General features: G+C 52.0%; 1 protein-coding gene across 1 annotated transcript; it reads left to right on the top strand.

Annotated features, from left to right (window-relative positions):
• Positions 1-1,583: 1,583 nt before the first annotated feature.
• Positions 1,584-22,759, top strand: TWF2 (twinfilin actin binding protein 2). The gene is made up of 9 exons (XM_036739489.1): positions 1,584-1,744; positions 8,293-8,370; positions 13,658-13,836; positions 14,169-14,264; positions 17,603-17,707; positions 19,165-19,290; positions 20,384-20,534; positions 20,757-20,878; positions 21,738-22,759. The coding sequence occupies exons 1-9, from the start codon at positions 1,720-1,722 to the stop codon at positions 21,903-21,905; spliced, it is 1,050 nt and encodes a 349-aa protein (XP_036595384.1). The 5' UTR covers positions 1,584-1,719; the 3' UTR covers positions 21,906-22,759.
• The last annotated feature ends 877 nt before the right edge of the window (positions 22,760-23,636 follow it).

The raw sequence follows: 23,636 nt of genomic DNA, 5'->3' as shown, positions 1-23,636 counted from the left end.
GGGATGTGGTTTCTTCCAACTACTGTGTTAGGCTTAATAAACAGCAGTAAATCCAAAAAGGATTTATCATTTCTATCACAAATATTCAGAAGGTTTCATTGGGGTTCAGTTAAACTATAGTAAAGCATCTTGCTCAGTAACCAAGGCCTTCATGAAATCAAACTATAAACATAAATAAAATCTCTTTTCTCTATGCGTACTTTCTAGATGAAGAAATCCCAAGAAGAATTCCAGGAAAGGGTAATGAAGGTGGAATGGTAGCTATACTCACTACATTTGGAGTCCAAGGATTTGGGTTTTAACCCTGTCCCTAGTACTTGCTACCTGTTTTATGAACTTGGGAAATTCACCTCCTCATCTGTAAAATTCTCTCGATCCTCCCTAGGGACTAAGATTTCTTCTATCTACTGCCCCTGGGGCTGAACTGGCCCAATTGTGTCAAAGATTTAGGTCTGGAAAGGCCCCCCAGGAAGCCATCAGTCTAACCACCTCCTTTAAAGCCCAGAGTGGTTCAGCAGATTACCCAGGTATACACAGCTAATCTGGGTTTAAAGTAGAATTTGAACCCAGGTTTTTGGGACTCCCAAGTACTAGTGTTTGGCACTATGTGGGTAGATAGTACTCTATCCACACTACCTCTTTGTTTGGTGGGTGGATTAATGAGTGTAATGTCACTTAGCTCACCATATCTAGCCAGTCTCACATAAAACCAAATTTCGAATCCCATCCAGCTGTCCACCAAGGTCATCCCGTCATCAGCTTTGTCACTAGATGCATGCATCTCTTCTGTTCCCTCCCTCCGTTTCCTGCTCTGGGCATACGCAGTAATCAAATCAATACTACCATTGCTCCTGGGAAGGGGAATGGAATGTCAGTCAACTCCCCAGCATCCCAGTGACTCTCTAGACACCCCTCCCCTAGTGTCAGCTTCTCTCCTTCCAGAGTAAACTCCTGGAGGGCAGAGACTAACTTATTTGGCACAGAGCACTTAATAAATGCTTTTCATTCATTCATTCATTCATTCATTCGTCCTTCCATCCAGTTATGGAGTCATTCATTCCAGCTGTAAGTTTTACGATACTCTGGACCCCTGGGGCTGGCACGGAGGCAGGATTGATGGACAGTAAGGGGGTGCAGGGAGTACAGTCACCACGGCAGGTTTGTAAGCTCGACCTCTGCCCAAGTTGTGAAAGAAATCACAGAGCTGGTAACACCAGGGTAGGCTCTTAGCAGGGTAAGATGGAAGCTCTCGGTTTTCTCTCTCTGCCAAGCTACGGTGCCCATAGCGTCTGCCTCCGCTGGGTGGACTCCCTGCCCTTTGAGGGGCGTGGGGAGGATAAAGTATAAGCCCGGGAGCAGCCCCTCCCCCGCCCCGATGTGCATCTTCCAGGTGCAAGCCTCCACCTTCATCTCCACGTCCTCACCCGCATCCTCCTCTCTGGAGCACGCCCACCCGCGCCTGTCTGAGCCCCAGCGAGGGAAGGGTCTCGGGGGTAGGGGGTTCTGGAGCTCCACCCCGGGCCGGCCCCCCGAGGGGCAGGATGGGGCGGGGCCTGGAGGGGGAGGGGGCGGGAGTTACTGCGGCACCGCCCGGGAAGCTTCGAGTGCCACATCCTCCCGCTGCTGCCGCTGCTCGCGCTGCCGCTGGTCCTGCTGCTGCTGCTGCCGCTGCTCCCGCTGCTGCTGAGAAGCCTGGCGGAGCTGGGCCGGCCCGCGGCCATGGCCCATCAGACCGGCATTCACGGTGAGCGAGCGCACTGGGGCCCAGCGGGGATGGTCCAGATGGTGCCCCCCACCCCCACCCCAACCCAGGGGGCGGCAGGAGCGTCCTCCTTGGCCAGCTGCAGCCGGGGCTCCCTTCTCCCGCCGGCGACCCCACCCCCACGTCCCTGGTCCGCCTTCCATCTTCCCTTCTAACGCTCATCTTCCCCCACCCGGCGCTTCCTTCCCAGCCGCCGGGGCCCACGCCCCGGAAGCCTTGGTTGCACCAGTCGGGCTCTGGGATATATTGCACATGCATCTGTTTACATGTATGTGCATGCACCCGTACATGTGTGCGTGCATGTGTACGCAGCGTATGTCTCACATATTGTCTGCTCTGAATGCATCCTGTAATAATAACTGCCCGTTTCCGTACCTGCCTTGAGGCATACAAAGGGTTTCCCTCACACCAACCCCTTGAGGTTTGTGTTCATATGTGTAATTGTATGTGTGTATGCTCTCTGCGTCACCGGGGGCATTCGCACATATCTGTGTGTTGGTCTGTGGGTGTACAGTGATGTCTGGATACATTGTGATCACACACAGCCTGTACTTTATTTGTGCACGTGGGTGTACCCAGTATTTTGTGCTGCCCCTATCTAGTCCTCCTCCCTGCTCCTTTTCCTCGACCCACCCTTATCTGAGGACTGGAGACTTTTGTCCAGTCTGGGAAACTGATGGACCCATGGACTCTAGAGCCTGACCCTTGGAGATATTACCCAAACTGAGCCTCTCCTTGAGAGAAGAAGGAAGAAAGAACCCAAAGCCATTTTGGAGCCTCTCTAGGGCTGTTTCTTCCTCTAAAGTGGCTGCATCTGGTCTGGGGAGGGGCAGTTGTGCCCAGTAGTCCAAATCAAATTAGTCCGTATGGAAGGGAGGTAGGAGCGGGAGCCGGGTGATCTTAGAGCCCTAGAGATGATAGGGGCCGAGAGATCAGAGGATCAGGGGCTCAAAGCTTGAAGGACCTACCTAGTCCAACTTCATCAATTTACAAGTGGGAAAACAGACTCCAATTGGTGTACAGGCTTGCCCACATTGGGAGAGAGAGACAGGGCCAGGGCTCCTTCACTCTCACATCTGAGGGATGGGAGCCACTTTGCTTTTCTTGATCCCAGTTCTTCCTTTAATAAAGCCAGGGGGTTAAGCTAGATTAGGGTTTCTTAATTTAGGGGTCTATGATTTCAGGGGGGGGTCCCCTTGGATTGGGGAAAAAAATAGGAGATCTTTACTTCAATATCATTGGTTTCTATTATGATCCTATATATATTTTATGCATTTATATGCATTATTTTGAGAAGGGGTCCATTGGCTTCATTAGACTGCCAAAGGCTTTCACAACACAAGAAAAGGTTAAGAGTCTAAGAGTCTTGACTAGATAAAACTCTTCACCAGTGTGGTATAATGAAAAGTAAGTACCCTTTGGATTTTGGTTTAGAGGCCTTGATCTGAAACCCCAGTTCTGCTTCTGAGGGCCTCTGTGACCCATGCTCCCAGGTCCTTCTTTTCCCTGGGTCTTCTTTTCCATCTGTAAAATGAGAGCATCACAGTAGATCACCTCTGGAGGGTCCTTCCAGCTCTTAATCTAGAAGTTTGTGATACTTCTCAGGCTCCTTCCCTGTCAAATGAAGGAGCTGGACCAGAGGGTCTCCAAGATGGTCCTGTACAGCTCCCTTGTTGTAGTTTTTTCTTCTGGTCTGTATGCCCTTGGTACCATCCAGATTGAGACCCAAAGCTCGTTGTGAGAGTCATGGGGCAGGGCTTCAGCTCAGTGGCAAATGAGCTGAGAGATGGCTAGGTCAGTGGAAGCTTCTTCGTGTACTGACCGCTTCCGCCGTCCTACTAGTTGACTGGGATCTTTAGTATTGTAAAGGAAGTCCTGATGGTGGGAGTCTCTGGGAGGTAGCTGAAGGCTAGGAGCCCAAATAATGTTTAACAATGCCTCGTTCAGTTACCTGACTTCAAAATCTAGGTCAGATCATGCCTGTCTGGCTGGGCTTCCTGTAGGGGTTCCCATCATTGACCCCCTGTGCCGGGTCGTCAAACTGTATTAGGTTCATGTCACATGTTACATTAGGTTGAGTCACTTGGGCCCAACCTTCCTGGCTCCTGTGGGCAGCATGCTTGGGGTCTCTGGGAGAAAGAGGGAGGTAGAGTGGGACTGGCCCAAGTTCATCTGGAAGGGGTGGCCATCTTCATACCTTCTATAAGTAGAGGTACCTTTTGCCCTCTGGGTCCCTAGGCTGACTGCTCAGCCCTCTGACCATACAGTTTAGGCCTCATGACCCTCTCTGCCCACCCCACCTTGGAAGCTCCAAGACCAGAGAGTGTGACAGGCTTCCCAGGCAAACCTTAGTCTCCTAAACCCAGCTGTCCCCAGCTGAGGCTGACTCAGGCCCCCCTGCATGAGATCCCGGGTCCCCCGCTGAAGCTCTGAGGGTTGGGGCTGCAGCTTTGCTGGGGAATGTCTCTGACAACCCTCCCTCTCTCCTTCTCCGTGGCTCAGAACCGAGGGAGGTGGGAGCAACCCTCACAGTCTGTTCTCTTCTAGCTTCAAGCTGGGGAAAGGGGGTGGGTGATTCAGGCTTTTGGAGCTGCTATCGTCTCTAGACAGGACCAGGGAGGCAGGGATGTGGAGAAGTGCCCATATCCCAGCAGTCTCAGGGGCATCCCTTCCTCCTCCCCCTCTTGCCATTTCTTCTTTCTTCAGAAAGTTGGCCTTCCCTGCTGTGGCACAGTCTGCTCTTTCCCTACTTGCCTCCTGACTCAAATCTTGGACCCTCCTCTCTTTCTCTCCTCTCTTCCTTTTCCTATCCTCACCCCCACCCTCATTCCTTCACAAACACATCAGCAACTGAGAGAGTATCTGTCCATCCCTGAGCTAGAGCTCTCTGGGGAATGGGCAGGCTTGGGCATCCTAGTCTAGGGTCTTAGCTCCCAGACTTATCCTTATCAAGGAGAAAATCATAGATGCCATAGAATATCAGCGCTTGGAAAGGAACAAACCATCCAATCCAACTCCGCCCCCCCCCCCCTCCCCCCGCCATCTTACGTGGAAGGAAATTGAAGTCTAGAGAGGGGAAGGTACATAGTGAGTTAGTATCAGGGACAAACCTGGGACCTGGCTCTCCTGGGCCAGGGCTTTCCCCAATACAATAAACTTCCTCGTCTAGGGACTTCAGAGAGAGGAAATACCCTGGGTTGTGGGGATGAGGAAATCATGTTACCTTGGCTATTTCTTGGTGTCCTTCCCTTGCCTCCCCTTACCCCAATTCTGGGCTTCTCTTCCCCTCTTCCCAACTCTTTGCCTACTCCCCCTCCCCCAACTACTCTTTAATATTTCTCTCCCTTTCCGTGCTCCAGCCCCTTCCTCCATCATTCCCCCCTGATTAGGCCCACCAGCCTCTGAACTGCCTTCAGGCTGATCCCTTGTGGGTCTAGCTCCCTGTGGAGGGAGTTGAGCCTGTAACCCAAGGAAGCTGTGCTGGGGCCTGGGGAGGGGCCCCATGAAACATTTATGGGGAAGGTTTAGCTCAGCTCAGCTTTGCTCAGCTCCGGTGTCCTAGGCTGGACCTGGATTATTGATGGGGACTGACTGACTGGTGGGACAGGCCAGTAGGGGGAAGGGACTGAGATCAGTAGTCTAGGAATGGGGTAGGCTTAGGGAGGCCAAGAGAAAAGCTGATGCTGAGAAAGCAGTGGGTTGGAAATTGGTCAATAAGTCTATTAACAAGTATTTATTAAAATGCTTATGTACTAGGCACTGAGCCAGGCTCCAGTGGGATAGGAATTAGGGATGCAGAGATAGTGGTGGAAAGGACTGGGGAGGCAACAGGTTAGGGATGGAAGGGCATGGGGACCAGAGAAAAGGGCAGTGGGTATCAGTGGAATAAGGATTGAAGAAGTGGGAAAACCAGTAGAAGGGGGATTTCATGGGGATAGAGATTGGGAAGTCTGTGAGATTGAGGCAAGGTGGGGTATGGGAGGCTCAGAGGTCAGAAGATTGGGGATCAGTGATCTAGGGGCTAGGGAGGCTAGGAGTCTTGCGGAATGAATTTGGAGTCTGGGAGAAGGTAGGGTCTATAAATTTGAGATGGGTTGCTGGGGAGGCCAGGAGAGGGGGAGGGCCTGTGGACCAGGGATGGGGACAGAACCAGGAAGACCTTGCGAATCAGCGACTGAGCTAATGAGCAGGGTCAGCAGGGTGAGGATCAGGGAGGCCAGTGTAATAAAAGTTGGAAGGTTGGGAAAGCCAAAAGGAAGGGAAGTTGGCAGGACATCAATTCTTGTTCTGAGTGACAGGGACTTTTCCCCTAGCTCTTCTGGCGTAGAGCTGAGGGGCTGCTTTCTCCTCCCTGGGGAAGAGGAGGGTACTTTTTCCCCCTCAGCCTCTTACTATTCCCTCTTCCCCCAAAGTTATCTGTTCAGTTACGATTATGATGATGGAGCATGGCTTATCCTAGGGGTCGTCTAGTCCAATTCACTCATTTTATGGATGGGGAGACTGAGGCCCAGAGAGGAAAAGTGAGATGGGGATTGGAACCCAGATCCTCTGACTACAAATTCTGTACTCTTTCCATAAGTTGGTAGGAGCAACCTTCCATTGCCCTGTGGAAGGGAAGAGCTGGAAGCCATTCCCCAGCTTTGTTCTGTAGCACCAGAGAAGCTCCAGACAGAATATGGATGATGGGGTTGGCCAGGACCCTTTACGGGTGGGGTTACTAGAAACCACTCTGGTGGAGCTCCAGTGCCCTGCCCTCCCCCCACTTTGGAATGGGATTGGGGGTCAGGGACCCGGGGGTGTGACCCTGCTTGTTTATACCACAGAGGGCTGGCTCCTTGACTAAGTATAAAAATACCTATTGACCTCAGTCCAAAAATGTGTGTACGGGATCACACAGCCTGTTAGGTTCCCATTCCATGCCAAGGATCCAAGGTCAAGGACTTGAGGAAGCACGAACCTCTCTGGTATTCTTTAGAGAGGTCATTCGGGTTATCTTATTTATCCCCTTCCCTCCATCCCCTTCTGTCCTCTGCCTCCCCGCTTCATGCCCCCTACTCACCATTTTTCCAGGATGAGAAGTCCTTCCTCAGTTTACCTGATTCTTCCCACTATGCTCCCTCATGGTCTTCCCACTGCTGGTTCTCCGCTGTCAAGGGCCTGGCATCAGCCAGGTTCTGTCCTCAGTGTCTTCCTGAAGCTGGAAGCCCATGGAAGGAAGGCCTCCCCTGTGCCCTCCTCTCAGCTCCCCAGACTGCCTGCCTTCTCTAGCACAGCTTCTGGAGTGCTCCCCTCTTCCATGCAGCCAGCCCTGACTACCTGGAGGGAGGAAACATCTCTCTCTCCCCTGTCAGACACTGGAGCTCCTTTGGGGCTGGGCCATTTCTCTGAGCCTCTGGCTTGGTGTGTGCAGCATTCGACATCCTGGCTGTGCCCAGAGGGCAGGCACCTTGGCCAGCAGGCTCTGTGTGCCGCCAGCTTCATGGATGTACTCCTTTGGCAGTGAGGCTGGACAGGCTGGAAGGGCTGTGAGCATGCAACTGTATGTGAGTGCATTGGAATGTACCTCAACATGTTGTTACAGTGGGTGTCTGTGCAGATAGGTAGCTGTATGCCTGCATATTCATGCCTGTCCTCTATTGCACATGTGATATCATGCATGCATAATGAACACATGAGTACACGTGCATGTGGACCCACTAGTGCAGCAGTCCATACAAACGAGGGCATAAGCATGTATACGTACATGTATACACACTGTGTGTACATTTGTGTGAATGGATGTGTCTGCCCTAGAGTGTGTTCTTGGACCATAGAATGACTAACCTCCTTTCCCTCGTCTAGGAAGTGCTTATTGGGAAGGAGGCTACAGGGATGAGAAGATGGCGGGCTATGGGTCTGGGTGTGAACAGGAGGCACGTTCTATTGTTCAGGGGGCCAGGGAGTCATGTGTCAACCCTGGGGAGCCTAGATTATATGTAGGCAGGTGGAGGGGGGCAGTAGCTCCCAGACTCTCAAAGGGGGCTGACTGGGGCCACAGGCCACTTCTTTGGGAGGGTCAGAGAAATTGTAGTGGTGGCCTGGAGGTAGACAAAAGACCCAAGATGCAGGACTGTGGGCAACTGGTCTCAGATATAGTGGGGCTTGTGAGCTGGAATCATCTCGCCCTGGCCTCTTTTTCTTGAAGCTGTGATTGTTGTGGTGGGTAGAGGTGATCAGGGTGCAGTGGGGGGGAGGGTAATCCCTCCCCTCCCCCCACTGGGCTCCTTGTCACCCGAGCTGGCCCCCAGCCGTGCCCGCGACACCATCAGCTAAATTTGGGAGATTATGTTCAACTGGCCCCAGGATCAGGTTGCCTGAGTCACATGGTGGGGCTCTATTTAACTCGAGGCCTCCAGGCCCCCCCCCCCCAACTCTGTTATGCCCTGTACCGGCCGACTCTTCCTCAGGACTTGAGCCTGTGACTACGTGCCCCTTCCCCCTGGTCCTCACCTGACCAGTGCCTCTGACCATCATGTTTTTGGTCCTTGTAGCCACACCTGAGTTGAAGGATTTCTTTGCCAAGGCTCGGAATGGATCTGTTAGGTTGATCAAAGTCGTCATTGAGGATGGTGAGTATCTCCATGGGGTGTGGGGGGGGGCAGGTCATAGGTTGTTGTCACTCGGAGAGTTGGAGGGTAGCTTGGAGGGGGTTCCGCTCCCCCTCCCCTCCTTGATGGTTTTAAAGATGAGGAAACCAAAGCCCAGAGAGGGGAAGGTGCTGGCCCAGAATTACACTGTTGGTCAATGGAAGAGCTAGGATTCAAATCCAAGCCCCCTTGAACCCCAAGCCACACTCCTTCTTCCATGACTTCTTGTAGGATTGATAGTTTGGAGTGAGGGGGAAGCAGGCTTCTCTTTCTGGCCATTTTGTTTACATTTTGGGGAATGGGGGCTTGGGAGGCAGAGTGAAAATATGGGTGTCTTAGGATTAAGGGAATTTTTAAGGTGGGGTGAAGTCAGAAGGTCAGAATTTTACATTCAAGACCAGGGTTAGGGTTGTTGATGGGGGAAAAGGAGAGAGGAGGCAGTTCTGATTCTTGTTTCCCAGTCTCTGGTGTGTGTGTGTGGGGGGGGCAGTGTATGGGGGGTGTGTGTGTGTGTGTGTGTGTGTGTGTGTGTGTGTGTGTGTGTGTAGGGGCTGGGGGAGAAGGGGCTGCCATGGATCTGGAAAGGTCTAGGGAGGCCCATGTGCCTTCAACCTGTTCCTAGGCTGGTGAATTTGGATTCTATAGTGTCTGTGTAGTGGTCCCAGCTTGGGCACAGAAGCAGCAGAGATTCAATGGCTCTTAAGAACGTCAAAGGCTGAGCCACAGAGAAGACCAGATCTGGGCCCTGCTCTCAGGGAGCTGGCCATCTGGGAGACAACTAGGGGGAAGTAAAAGGGGTAGCATCTAGCCCTAGAGCCTCTACCTACAGGAGAAACTATAGTCTAAGGATAGTCAGGGAAGGCTTTCTGGAGGAGATGGGGTTTGGTCTGGGCCCTAAAGGTTGGGTCTGCTTTAGAGATGCAGAAAGATTGGGGCATTTTGGAGTGATCCCAGTATGGGTATGATAGGAGTCTATGAGTCTAGAGATGAAGCTTACAGAGGACAGCTGGGATCACATCAAGACCTGTTTTAAATGTCAGGCTGAGGGTTTGGGACTTAATCTGGTAGGTATTAGGGAGCCATTGAAGGTTCTTCAGCAGGGGAGTGATTGGATCAAAGCCAGACTTTGGGAAAGTTCCTACATGTTGCCCAAGGTCCTTAGGTTCTGGTGGAACCCCTTCCCTCCCCTTCCTACCCTGAGGTAGGGGTGTTCTCTGGTGTTGGGCTAGAGATGCAGGGGCCAAGGGAGGGGATATTTAGCTATCCCTCACTTTGCACACTGATCCCTGTTTTTGAAAGGTCTCCTGTGAATATAGCATCCATCAGACCCTCTTTTCCATACTGGACTAAGTCAGATCTGGCTGCTTATAGACTAGATCCCACAGGACAGAGCCCTCCGTCTTTCCTTTGTCTTTGTTATAAATGGTGACCTTAGTGCCTGGATTCACTTGTATCATTGGCTTAAATAGGGACCTTCTCAGACCCCAAAGAGCTGGTACGAGTTCTAGATTTGGCCCCAAAAGCTGGCTGAGCCTCCTCTGTGGGTCCCACCTGCATTCTTTGGGGGACAGGACTCGCGGGGTTAAGGGGCTCAGCGATGAAGGATTGTGGAACGCCCTTTAATGGCAGGAGATCTCCAGGGCTGTCAGTTCCTCCCGCTGTGCCTGCCCATTAGCTGTTTAGGGACCCCACTGGGCTGGGCTGTGGGCCCAGTAGGTCGTTGGCATGGGTCCCGAGGATGTTGGTGAGGCTGCTTGGCTAGCGGTGTTCTCAGATCTCATTTGGCCCCTATTAGGGGGAGGGGGCAGGCTCCCTCTGGCTGCTCAGCATCTGATTTCAACACTACTCCCCAACAGGGACCCACCGGAGCCTGTCTGGGTATTTCTGACTTACTGTCTGCCGAGGGCAGGGGGTGAGAGGGAAGCTAGAGAGCAGCCAGAATATCTCAGGGGCTTGTTACAAAAAGGTAAATGTCACATCAATCCAAAGACGAACCTCTAATGTCCAGAGCTGTCCGACAGTCTAACTGGCTGTGTAAATATGAGTTATGATGACTACTACTGAATTCCTCATTCCTGGAGGCATCCAAGCAGATGTCTCTGAAGTCTCTCCTATTCCTTGGTCCTCTCACTCCCCACTCAAATCCTTCCTGCACTCAGATGCCAGGGTGATTTTTCTGAAGCATAGTAGGTCTGACCGTGTCACTCCCTGCTCAGAGGGAGTAATAGGGAGCTCCTTTGGCTCCCTATTACCCCCAGGACCAAACGTTAAGTCCTTCACAACATGACTGCTCCCCACCTTTCCCATCTTCCCCCCTCCATGAACTCTACGATTCAGAGGCATGGGCCCAGTTGCCATTCCTTATTCCTCCATCTCCTGTCTCTGCAGTGACCACTCACTCCCCAGGCCTGGCCTTGTCTTCCCCCTCACCTCCACCTGTTTGGTTTCTCTGGCTTCCTTCAAAATTCAGCTTAAGTCTCTTGCTTTCCTGCCCTCCCCAGGTACTCGTGCCCTTCCCTCTGGAAGATTTCTTAACATTACTTTCTGGCTTCTCTATACCTAGTCTTTGCCGTGTCACCCCCTTTGGACTATGGGTTCCTAAAGGCAGGGACCATGTTTTTGCTTTGTTTATCTCTCCAGGGCTTGGCACATAAAAATGTTTTGAATTGAATCTAATTTCAATGTAACCGGTCAACAAGTAACTAGATTGCCATTCTCTGACCTTCCCTGGGCTGCCCGTGGATCCCCCTGTCCAGGGACAGGCTGTCCAGGGTGCTCTTTCTTATCTGGTGTTCTCTCCCCCTTTTCATTTCACCTCCTCTGGGGGCTCATTCCTCCCCCTGCATTTCCTCTTCTTAACCTTCAACACTCAGCCCTCACCCTGCGCTATCTCTGCCTGTCTTTGTGAATAAGGCTATCTGTATCCTGTGTCTGTGTCAGTGGTAGTGTTGAGAGCTGTGGACTCGGGAGTCAGGAAGACTCTGGGTTGGAATCCTGTGTCGAGGACGCTTACTAGCTGTGTGACCGTGGACGAGTTACTCGACCTCTCTGGGCCTCAGTCCTCCTGTCTGTAAAATGGGGATAATGATACGGGCAATGTTCGTGTCTCAGGGTTGTCGTGAGGCTTTTGTGAGCTGATGGCCGTAAAAAACCTTAAATTGCTGTAGAAATGTCAGTTACTGTTTTTTCGGTAATTATAATCACGATAACGTTATTAATATTATATACAATATTATAATAAATGTAATAATTATAATGCCCGCTTTCTTCTCCCGGGTGGATTGACCAGAGAAAGGTGGAAGTGAGTGTGGGCCTTACAAAGTCCCACCTTGCTGGGGACCGGGTGGGCTTGGCAGGAGGGAAGTCAGGAGACCTGGCTGTCATTTTTTCCACTCAGTTCAGCAAGGACTAATTAATTAAGCACCTACTACGCAGAGGCTTGGGTACGTCTTGCTGGGCTGTGGACAGGCGGGAAGACAAGCTCACTATATTCTCTGCCCTCAGAGCTTATATTCTGCCGGGGGGACGGGAAATGTGACATTAAGTGAGTATAGCTAGCATCTATATACTATGTGCCAGGCACTCTACTTTGCCAATATTATCTCATTTATCCTCATAACAACCCTGGAAGGCAGGCACTGTTGGTATTCCCACTTTAGAGTTGAGGAAACTGAGGCAAACAGAAGTTAAGTGACTTGTCCAGGGTCACACAGCTAGTAAATGTCTGAGGCTGGATTTGAACTCAGGTTTTCCTGACTACAGGCCTAGCCGCCTCTGTGTTAGTACAAGATAGAAAAGTGACGGAGGCCAAGGAAAGTTTCAAAAAATTTGGAGAATATCTGAGGACGAGGTCCCTTTCAGCTGGGGGTTGGGTCAGGGAATCCGGGAAGGCCGAATGGAGGAGGTGGCATCTGAGCCGAACCTTGCTTGCATGAGGGATGTGGGAGGCAGAGGTCACCGGGGAGTGCAGCCCAGGCGTGAGAGACAGCTGGTCGGACTGGGGAACAGCTGGTTTACCAGGTTGGGTGGAGCATAGAGTGCATGAAGGGGAATCAGGAATGCAGGGGCCGGGAGGGACAGGGCCTTCGATGTCAGATGGAGAAGTTTGGATTTTTTCCTCATGGCAGTAAGGAGACTCTGAAACAGAGGAACGATGTGGTTATTCCCAAGACGCAGGTCTTGGGAAGGTTGTTTTGGCAGTAGCAAGAGATAAACAGATAAGTGGAGGATAGAGCATTTATTAAGCACTTACTGTGTACTGGGTGCTATGCTGGGGAATATAGAGAAAAAGCCAGTGACACAGTACTTGTCTTCACATTCCAGTGGGGAAGGTGGTACATAAAAGGCTACTGAGAGAGGTTTGAGATAGAGGATAGAGCATTTATTAAGCACTTACTGTGTACTGGGTGCTATGCTGGGGAATATAGAGAAAAAGCCAGTGACACAGTACTTGTCTTCACATTCCAGTGGGGAAGGTGGTACATAAAAGGCTACTGAGAGAGGTTTGAGATAGAGGATAGAGCATTTATTAAGCACTCACTGTGTACTGGGTGCTATGCTGGGGAATATAGAGAAAAAGCCAGTGACACAGGCCTGGTCTTCACATTCCAGTGGGGAAGATGGTACAAAAAGGGTTACCGAGAGGGGTTTGAGTAGGTCTGGGGAAATGAAAGCCTGGGTCTAGGCAACGTAAGTAAGGTAAACACTTGCCTATCAGAGCCCTGGAAGATTCCAGAGTCAGAGTTCAGGTTTCTGATGGGGAGGAGATGGGCATGAAGGTCAGAGTGGTGGAGAAAGAGCCAGTCTTGAAACCAGTAAGACCCGGGTTCAAGTCCCACCTCAGACACATGCTGGCTGGGTGACCCTGGCTGCCCCTCTCCAAGGCTAGGAGTTGCGAGGGAAAATGCTAACTTGCATTGGGAGATGGAGTTTTCTCACTGTCCCAAAGGAGATCCCAGATCTAGTCCCTAGTCCCATGAAGGATGGGTTGGAGGAAGGAGAAACTCGGGAAGGGACACCGGTTGGAGGGATGTCAGGATAGCCTTTAAGTTCCTTTCAGCTCTGACACTGTGGGATTCTGTCCCCTTCGGAGGCTGGCTTGGGTCCAGCCTGACATTTTGGGGAGGAGGGTGTGGGGCTGGGGGGTGGGGAAAGACCACCCAGCTTTTAGCTCCTAGATTCATTATCATGTGAGCTCCACGGTGAGGTCCGGAGTGGGGGGAGTGGCTGCCATCCTGCTCAAGGGGCTGACCCCTCCCTGCACCCCCAGAACAGCTCGTGCTGGGTGCCTTCAGGGAGCCGGCCCAGGGATGGGAACAGGACTACGATGCTGCTGTCTTGCCTCTGTTGGATGAGGGCCAGCCCTGCTACATCCTGTACCGGCTAGACTCCCACAATGCCCAGGGCTTCCAGTGGATCTTCATCGCCTGGTCCCCAGACAGCTCTCCGGTGAGCCCCTTTCTTCCTGCCCCACCCATCAGACTTCCCCAGGGCAAGATTGGGGCCTGGGACTTTGTGGGCTGAGAGGTTGGCAGTGTCTTCCTCCTGACCCTGAGTGGGGAGCCAAGGGGGAAGCCTGGATCCTGCCTTCAGAGAGCTTAAGTCTGAGTAGGGAGGAATATGTCCTGCCCTCGGGGGTTCTCTCATACAAGGACAAGATTCGGTCCAGCCCTTAGATCCAAGGAGGCTGAGACAAGTCTGAATGCAAGGAGTCTCTAGTTGGAGGGAGGAGACATTGCCAGCTCCTTGGTCATGGCTAAGACAGATGCTCCCTCCTGCAGGTTCGACTGAAGATGCTTTATGCAGCCACCAGAGCAACAGTGAAGAAGGAGTTTGGTGGGGGCCACATCAAGGATGAACTCTTTGGGACAGTGAAGGTATGGTTGGTCTTTCTATTTCCCCTCCCCCCAAGGCATCCTATGGTATCAGGTAGAAGGGATCTGTGGGTGTGTGGAGCTGGGCACTGCCCTGGTCCCTGACTCTATCACATCCTTAGGTACTGGGCCAATCTCCTGTCCCGCTACCCTTGGTGCTAATAGGACGTGCTCCAGGCTGGGAGTCTATTCAGTTCCTGGCCTTTCCCTACTCTGGGCCTCAGTTTCTTCATCTGTAACTTGTAGGAGTTTTTACTAGATGACCCTAAAGGTCTGTTCTGGCTCAGATATCCCTTAGATCTGTGGTCTAGCAGAAAGGGCTCTGGACTTGGAAGTCAGGAGAGCTGGCTTCAAATCCTGACACTTGGTAGCTACGGAACTCTGTCACTCAATATCTCAGTACCTGTTTTTTATCTGTAAAATAGAGATAATTATATGTGTGCTGCCCATCTCACAGGGGCGTTGTGAGTAAAGCATTTGCTATAGAAATGTGGATTATTATCTAAGCTTCTACTGTGCTCCAGGCACTAGTCTAGGTGCTCAGGATACAAGTACAAAGCTGAGACAACTTCTTTCAGGGATATTACACTCTCTGAGAAGATGGCAGGTTGGTGGTTACTGTGCCCCTTTGACAGATAAGAAAGTTGAGGCCCAGAAAGGGACAGAGACCCAGAATCTCAAGAGTTGGAAGGGGTCTCAGTGGCCATCTGGTTCCACTCTTCTACCCAACAAGCTGTTCTAAAGCCTTTGCTCAAAGACCTCTAGTGAAGAGGAAGCCCCTAGGTGCCAAGATAGCTTTGAGATAGACTTCATTGTTAGGAAATTTTTCTTGTTGAGAAGCTTAAATTTACCTCTCTACAACTTCCAATTTCAATTTAATTCAATTCAGTAAAATTTATTAAGCACCTACTATGTGTCAGGCACCTTGCTACATGATGGGGATGCAAATAAGAAAAAGAAAGATAGGCCCGGCCCTCAAGGAGCTTATGATCAAATGAGCATACACAACACCCAAAGGAGACTGGAAAGCTAGAAAGCAGGGGAGTGAGACGGGGAATATCAGGGGCACCTAGTATGACTCATAAAAAGTTCGAGAGATGTTGCAGATAATACATAAAAGGGGTCAGTGGCACTTTTGAATGCTAGAGACCCTTCGTGGAACTGGCTCAACGCTTATGTGCCCTTGGAAGAATGGGTGTTTTTGAGGGTGGCAACAGACTGGTTAACAAGTAATGAGAGAGAATGAATATTATAATGAGAGGTGGTATGAGAAACTGGGGGACATGACTGATTATGTCACTCATGGACAAAGAGAGACTATCTCAAGCCCGACCACCCCCAGCCTTGGGCAGTCTAGCCTGCTTGAGAGGAACACGATGGGCCAGATTTCATCTTCGATTAAATTCTTTGCGATTTTCTCCTGTTGGGTGGGGCAACAGCTCCAAAATTTCATCTCATTGTTTACCCTGCCTGCCCTTCAGAGAACTAAATTTTGACCTAATCTCCCAGTGAAGGGAAAAAATCTTGGATCTCCCCAGTATTGGGTTGTTTAATAATCATTTCTCTCACCAGCAATTGTTTCTAGTCTTGTCTTCCAGGGCCAAGCAGAGCAGGTTGAATCCCACTTTCCCGTAACTGCTCTCTGGGTCTCTGAATGTAGCCATCACATCCCTCTTCCTCACAGAGTCTTCTTTTTGCCAGAAAATACCCCCAGTTCCTTTGGCTAGACCCTCAAGGTCCTTCATCATCCTGGTTACCCTTCGCTGGTTCCACTCCAGCCCTTCCTCAAATGTATGGCCCAGAACTGAGCCTAGTACTCCGGGTGTTCCGTGGCCAGACCTGAGGACGCAGGGTTCTCTTTTCTCTGGCCGTAGATGCTCTGCCTGCCTCTCTTGGAGCAGCCCCTTCATTTCTTGTGCTTGGGCAGAGAAGGGTGCTGTCAGCCCCCGGAGCTTGCAGGCCCCTAAACCCTCTGGGTCTGGCCTTTTAGTGACCGTGGTCCGGCCCCTGCTTGGGCATGGGAAGCTGACTTATTTGACCCCAAGTGTGATGCTTGACATTTTTTCTGTAATTAACTTCGTCTTCCCAAGTTCAGCCCAGCTTCTAAGTCCGTGGAGCTCTTCTGGATGGTTGATACTAAATATTAAATGCTTGTGGATTGATCGATCACACAGAAAGTTCTTGGCATTCAGACGAGAACCTGGATCTCCCAACTTCCAGCCCAGGTTTTTTTCCATCTTGTAGAAAACCAACACTTAGAAATGAGGAAGAAGGAAGAGAGGAAAAAGCCTGAGGGCAGGACTAGGCACCTTATGTGGAACATGCTGGGAGGCAGGTGATCAGAGCTCTAAACAGAGTGGGATGGGATGCCTTGGTGGGTAGTGAGTTCTTTGGCCCTGGAGATCTTTCATCAGAGGCCAGATGATGTCCTAGCTGAAGGCTGGCTGGGCTTTCTTCTAGAATCCCCATGCATGAAGTAGTTCTGGGGCAGGGCTCAGTGTGAGCCACGAGGGGGCGGCATAAGCCCATGTACTCTCACCCGAGTTGCTGACCAGGCTGGAGGCTTCTCTCTGTGCAGCACCCAGCCTGGCACTTCCTGCACAAAGAAGCCTGTGCTAGGCTTTCCCGCTTCCTTCTTCACCGCTCCCGGCCCCAGCCTGCACTATGCATTCTGGACAGGAAACATACAGCTCAGAGCTGAGGTGCATCTCAGAGACCCTATGGGGAAACTGAGGCACATTGAGGGAATTATACTAACTCTAGTGTGGTACAGTGGAGAGAATGGATTTCAGATGACCTGGGTTCAAATCCTGGCTTTGTCACTTACTAGCTGTGGCTGCCAATCAGTAAGCATTTATTAAGCACCCACTGTGTGCCAAGCATAGAACAAACAGTCCCTGCTCTCGGTCTAGAATCTACATTGTGCTCACTCTGTCCTCCCAATGACCCTGGGTGGGAGGCGTTGTTATTATCCCCATTTTTAATAGACTGAGGCACAGCGAGCTTAAGCGATATGCTTGGAGTCACATGGCTAGTGTCCGCAGCTGGATTTGAACTCACATCTTCCTGACTCCAAGGTTGATGCTCTCTCCCCTGTGCCACCGAGATCCCCATTTCTCGAGCACTTTAAGTTTTTACAGAGCACCTGCCTCATGACATTTCTGTGAGGTATAGTGCAAATATTTATTGTTCCCATTCCAAGGAGGCGGAGACTGAGGGGAGAAGGAAAGGGAGATGCCCCCTGCCAGCATCTGTGTGGGCATGTTGTGATTCCTTTGAGGCAGCCAGCTCTCAGCCTGTCTCCCCCTTCCCTGCTGACGATACTCTCTTCTCCCCCCCAGGATGACCTCTCCTTCAGCGGCTACCAGAAACACGTGTCGTCCTGCGCTGCCCCAGCCCCCCTGACCATGGCAGAGAGGGAGCTCCAGCAGATCCGGATCAATGAGGTGCGGCCCTCAGACGGGGGAGAAGAGAAGGTCCCTGCCAAGCCTCAGAGTTTCCACAGGTCTCCTCAAAACCCTTGTCGGAGCCTCCCTGGCCCTGCTGTGGGCGAGCCTAGACAGGAGACTTCTCACTTTATAGAGAAGGAGACTGAGGCATGAGAAACTGGGATTCGTTCCAGCTCATATTAGGGAACTGGTGAAAGTAGGACCTCTCATTCTGTCTCAGCAGGCCCCAAGGAGGTCACAAAAGTCTCCTGTCTGCAGCCAGTCTGCCCCCCAGGAAAGCTTAATTACTGGCTTTGACTACAGAGGAGCAGGCTTGATTCTGAGGGTGGCACCCTGAGGGTCTGAGTCTAGACCCCAAGGATCCTAACCCCCAGCCCAGAAGAGGGGCCCTGTGATGGCTGGGGAGGGCTTAGGGAATAATGGCAAACCCTTCCTGGTATGACATGAGCTCTTTAGTGGGGGCTTGTTCTAGTTAATGAAACCATCCAAGCTTCTCTTGGGACAGGCCAAGCAGCAGGGGTGATTGTGTGTGTGTGTGTGTATGTGTGTGTATGTTTATATGTGTGTGTGAATGACTGTGTACGTATGAGTGTGTATGTATGTGTGTGAATGAGTGTATATGTATGTATATGTTTATGTATATGTGCATGTGTATAAGTGAGTGTGTGAATGTGTGAGTGTATGTATATGAGTGAGTATGTATATGTGAGTGTGCATAAGCGTGAGTGTGAGTTGTGTGTATGTATGTAAATGTGTGGGGGTGCATGTATAAGTGTGAGTGTGAATGTGTGAGTCTGCATGTGTGTTGGGGAGTACAGCTGGCTCCTCTCAAGGGTTTCTTGGCCTTCAGCCCATGGTTGAGGGGTGCAGGGTAGATCTGATTGCAATTGTGCAAACCCCCAAACAGTACTTCTCAGGGGATGTCAGTAAGGGGATTCCTGATCAGGCCCAGGTTGGACTAGATTTCTTTTTAAAGTCCCCCCTAGCTTGGAGATTCTGTGATTGTTTCAGTACCATCAGCTCTGGCTTCTCCTGGGATGGAGGAAGAAGCTAGGGTTCTAAGCCCCAGATAATCTCAGACTTCTCCCATTTTGCCTCTGTACTATGGACCTCCTCTCCCTCTTCTCTGTCCTGCCCCACCTTCACTGGCTCAGCCCCTTCATCTTCCTCCTCATATCTGATTTGGAGCATATTCTGAGAGCATCTCCCAGTGTGCTGATCTTGGGGTGGGCCCAGACCCACAGCTAGGGGAGGGAGCCACTCCAAAAGGATGGGGCTGGTCTGGAATTTGGTCTTTTCTCTGGTTAATAGGATTCCGTGGGTGGTGAGTGGGTAGGGTGAGTGCTTAGGCCAAAGCTCAGGGCTTCCTGGGCAGTGCCCTGGTGGGGATGGGGGGTAGGGAGTGGAGGTGGGGCACTAGGCTCACCCCCTCCCCTCCTGACCCTGTGGCCTAGGTGAAGACAGAGATCAGCGTGGAGAGCAAGCACCAGACCCTGCAAGGCCTTGCCTTCCCCCTGCAGCCAGAGGCCCAGCAGGCCATTCTGCTGCTAAAACAGAAGAAAATCAACTACATCCAGCTGGTGAGGCCCCTCCCTCCCCATTCCTCCAGGCTTCTGGACCCCTGCACAGCTAGGGCCCTGCAACCTTTCCCCCAGGAGAGTCCCTTCTGTGTTCCCCCTTCCCTCCCAAGACGGTCCGTGGTACAGGCCTTTCCCCTGTAGGGGACCTTTCCTCGAAGAGACGTCCCCCAGGGTAGAGATTCCCCCACACAAGAATTTCTCTGAGTAAGGTGTTGCCCTTACAGCCTGATTTCTCTGAAAACAGAACTTCCCCTTTAAAGGCAATCCCCTTATTGAGGGGAGGAGAGGGGGGCCCTTGTAAAAGAGTTTATGGAGGAATTTCTGCCTAGAGGAGCGCCCCTTATTGTAGGAGCCTCGGCCACCATTTTGTCTGGCGCTCTCGGGTTGATAAAGCCCTTGCGCTTAGAATTTCATTTTGAGGCTAATATAACTGTAAGATAGGTACTATGGGAGTTGTCCTCATTTTTACAGATGAGGAAACTGAGGCTCGCAGAGACACGAGCTGCCCAGGGTCACACACTGGTTCTCAGAAGGTGTGTGCCCCATCGTGCTGCGGGTTATGATGGCTACGCAGCCAGTTCTACCTGGCATTGGGGGCCCGTGTGAGGGCTTCAGTATCAATCGGGTCATAGTGGGCAGTGAGCAGAAGACACCTTTGCAGTGTCAAAGGTTGGCCTTGAGCCCAGGTGTCTCCTGACTCTGAGTCTAAAGCCCTTTCTGCTCTCCCACCCTGCCCTCACTGCCATCATCACCGTCACTGTTACAGCGGCTGTCATTCCTTTATAGATCCGTTTCCCCTATAGCAGGATTGCTCTTACAGAGACGTATGTCCCCGTTAAGGACTTGGCCTTATGGAGACATTTTTTGTATAGTAGGATTTTCCTAATAAAGGAGATGTCTTTGAAGGGATCTTTCCCTAGTAGGTTGAGCCTTGGTCCAAGGGCATCAAACGGGGACCTTCAGGTTTTCCCTTGGAGAGGAGCGGCCCCTGTGTGGTGCAGTGGTTTCCATGAAGGTCTGGGGAGGGTGGTGCTGGCTGGGAGCCTGGGACACCAGGGGCCAGCCCTGCCTTGACAGGGGTTGCTGCCCCCAGAAACTGGACCTGGAGCGGGAAACCATCGAGCTGGTCCACACGAACCCCACAGAGGTGGCGGATCTGCCCAAGAGAGTGCCCCAGGATTCTGCCCGCTACCACTTCTTCCTCTACAAACACTCCCATGAGGGTGACTACCTGGAATCTGTGGGTGAGTAGGAGCTTAGCACCGAGGGCAAGGTACAGGGCTGCCAGGACTATGGGAGGGCACCTAGGACCTCCGAGGTGAGATGGAGCAGGGGAGGAAGGGGAGAGAGGGTGGTGTGGGTGCAGGTGGAACCCTGGGGCCCCGGGGTCTGAGAGCTCCCGGAGGGAGGCTGTGTGCTCGGCCCTGACCCCTGCATTCTTCCGTTGGCCCATCACCCACTCGCAGTGTTCATCTACTCCATGCCGGGATACAAGTGCAGTATTAAAGAGCGGATGCTGTACTCCAGCTGTAAGAGCCGGCTCCTGGACTCCGTGGAACAGGATTTCCAGCTGGAGATCACCAAGAAGGTGTGTGGGGGGCGCGGACCTCGATGGAGGTTCCTAGGCTCCTCCTTACCCTGATGCTCCTTCATTCCCATCCATCTTCTGAATCCTCTTAGCTCTGGGAAAACTCAGAGACTTGGATTGTAATTCCAGCTCTGCCTTGATAATGTGACCTCAGGCACATTAATTCCCCTGCCAGGGCCTCAGGCTGCCTATCTGTGCAATGGGAAAGTGGGACTAGTGTGACCTGGCTCTGATATCCTAGGATGTATCCCATCAAACCTGATGATGGCCCTGTGAAGGAGGTGGGGCAAAGATATTAACCCTGTTTTACACGTCCCAGGGAGACTAAGGAACTTGCCCAGAGTCAGTATGTTAGTGGAACAGTCAGGATTCGAACCTGGAGGTCCTGGGTCACAGCCCAGGGCTCGTTCCGTACTCTGCTGTGAAGGAGGCAGGGCAGCTGATTTCGTAGAAGGGAAAACAGGTGCAGAGGGCCTGAGTGGCCCTGCATGTTTGTGTCAGGGTTGGTACTAGTACCCAGATGCACACCCTGATTCATCACTCCAGCCTATCCCTGCCCCAGTGCCCATTCCTTACCTGGGTCAGGGACGCATGCTCCAAGGGTTCTGGGGATACTGCTTCATGGGTATGATAATATAGGGGAACTGTAGGCGTTGGAAACTCTTCAGGGTCAGCGTAGGGGCTTGAGGGGTGAGAGGGCCCTAAGTCCAAGTGGATCCAGCTTGGGGGTCTGAGAGACAGGAGCTGCCCCTGAGCAGACTCTCTTCAGTCCACAGACTTAGTCCTCAGAGTTCTCAGTGGGGTGGCATGGGGGCAGGAGGGCCTGCCCAGTCTAAAGCACCCTCTCCACTCCCTGCAGATGGAGATCGACGACGGGGCAGAGCTGACAGCACAGTTCCTGTATGATGAAGTCCACCCCAAACAACACGCCTTCAAGCAGGCCTTTGCCAAGCCCAAGGGCCCGGTGGGCAAGAGGGGCCAGAAGCGGCTTATCCGGGGCCCTGGCGAGAACGGAGATGAGAGCTAGGCAAGGGCCCAGCCCTCCCGTACCTGTCATCTGCCTCAGGCTGAGCCAGAGTGGGCTGAGAACTGTGTGGTGTCCTGGGTCACAGTGACCTGGGCTCAGGGCCACTCTAGTACCTGGAGAGGCCCCTTCCCTCCCCCCAGGAGTTACTGTGTGTTTGCTCTTTCTTTTTCTTTCTCTCTCTCTTCCTCTTTTTCTCTCTCTTCCCCCTCCTTTGCTGTCAACCCTGAGGGAGATGTGTGAATTCTTGTCGCTCAGCTTCGCTGTCCTATCTGTCTCCTCACCCAGTTAACCCAGAGCTCATTTCCATCTCAGTCACCGTAAAGTCCACCACTCTTCATCTCTGTGTCCTCAGTCCCTCTCCCCCAAGCACTGTCTGTTGAATTGAGTTGCACAGAAGCTTTTATGTCCTTCAGGCCCCCGTTTTTGTTACCCCAGCTCCCAACATTCTTGTCCCTCCTCCACACACACCATCTCCATCTTTATCCATCCCTGTCCATAGTCTCTCCTGCCAAGGTCTGGAGGATAGGGCCAGGCTTTTTTTTTTTTTTTGAGGTGGGGACAACATACCTGGAGGGCCCTCCAAGGTTTAAGGAGGAGATGGGCGGAGGGATATTTGCTAAGGCTGGGAAGTGGAAATGGGTTGCAGCAGGGTGAGTAGGAGAGGACGCCAGGCTCGACCTTCTGAGACGCCCCCCAGGATAGTAAGTGAGCTCTGGGTGTGACAGTGGGAGTTCAACCCCCTGGAGGTTCAGGGCTTAGCTGGGCAAGCTGGGATGGGGGAAGGGGGACTGAGGGTACAGGACTTACTGGACTGAATGCTGTATTTTCTAAGGAATAAAGTATTTTTAAATCAACGCCTCCATTGGTTCTTGTGAGGGCAGCTTTCCTGGCAGGGGTGGGGCACCGCCCCTTCCTTTAAAGGGGTGCCAACCACGTCTTGATGTGTTCATGTATGTCTCCCATGCAAATATGTGTCTGCAAATAGAATCACAGAGTGATTGGGAGGCACCTCAGAGACCACTCATTTTATGTGTTGGAAAAGTGACACCCAAGAGGGAAAAGGGCTTGCCTGACATCACCCACCCCTCTCCTCCACACCTCCAGACCGCATAAGAAGCAGCTTTTTGCATCCGAAAACACTTTATTGGAGGTTTCTAAGAGGACTCCCCAGTGGCCTGTGGGGGTGGGGATGGGTTTGGTACTGATGGAGCTCAGCCTGAAGCCTTCCCCCAACCCAAATTTCTAAAGCTACCCCCTCCCCTGGGGATCACTAGCACCATTGATCACAAAGATGGGCCAGACACAGGACAATAGAGGACACACAAACAGATTGGTACAGAGTCCTCACCAGCAATGACCCTGGCATGGTGTGGACCTGCCCCTGGGTCATTCCACAAAGGGAAGGCCTCTTATGGTCAGGAGGCCTTGAGGGTGGGCAGGGAGTGTAAGGGGAGGAGAGCCACTGGTGGGGGTGGTAGGGTGGGCCTATGGTCCTGTATGGTTTGAAAGGCTTTGGCCTCACCCTTGGCCTCCTGGGGTCATAGGACCATGGGATTTTAGAGTTTGAATGGACCTTAGCCTGGGCTAAGTGATACAAGCTCTTGGCCCCTGTGACTTCATCTGTAACAGTGCTGAACTGGGAGTCGCTAAGGGACCTTTGAGGCCTAAGACCATGATCTTATCTAATAGTAAAAACCAGAGACAATGATATACCCAAGGTCACAGCATCAT

Source organism: Trichosurus vulpecula, chromosome 9 (assembly GCF_011100635.1).
Source record: "Trichosurus vulpecula isolate mTriVul1 chromosome 9, mTriVul1.pri, whole genome shotgun sequence".
Taxonomy (NCBI): domain Eukaryota; kingdom Metazoa; phylum Chordata; class Mammalia; order Diprotodontia; family Phalangeridae; genus Trichosurus; species Trichosurus vulpecula.
Note: the sequence above shows the minus strand (reverse complement) of the source record. Positions and strands in the feature narration are given on the sequence as shown.

Coding starts and splice junctions, on each gene's coding strand:
- TWF2 (XM_036739489.1), top strand. CDS start 1,720: ATGGCCCATCAGACCGGCATTCACG. Junction 14,265..17,602: donor AACTCTTTGGGACAGTGAAG/GTATGGTTGGTC, acceptor TCTCCCCCCCAG/GATGACCTCTCCTTCAGCGG. Junction 20,535..20,756: donor TGACTACCTGGAATCTGTGG/GTGAGTAGGAGC, acceptor ACCCACTCGCAG/TGTTCATCTACTCCATGCCG.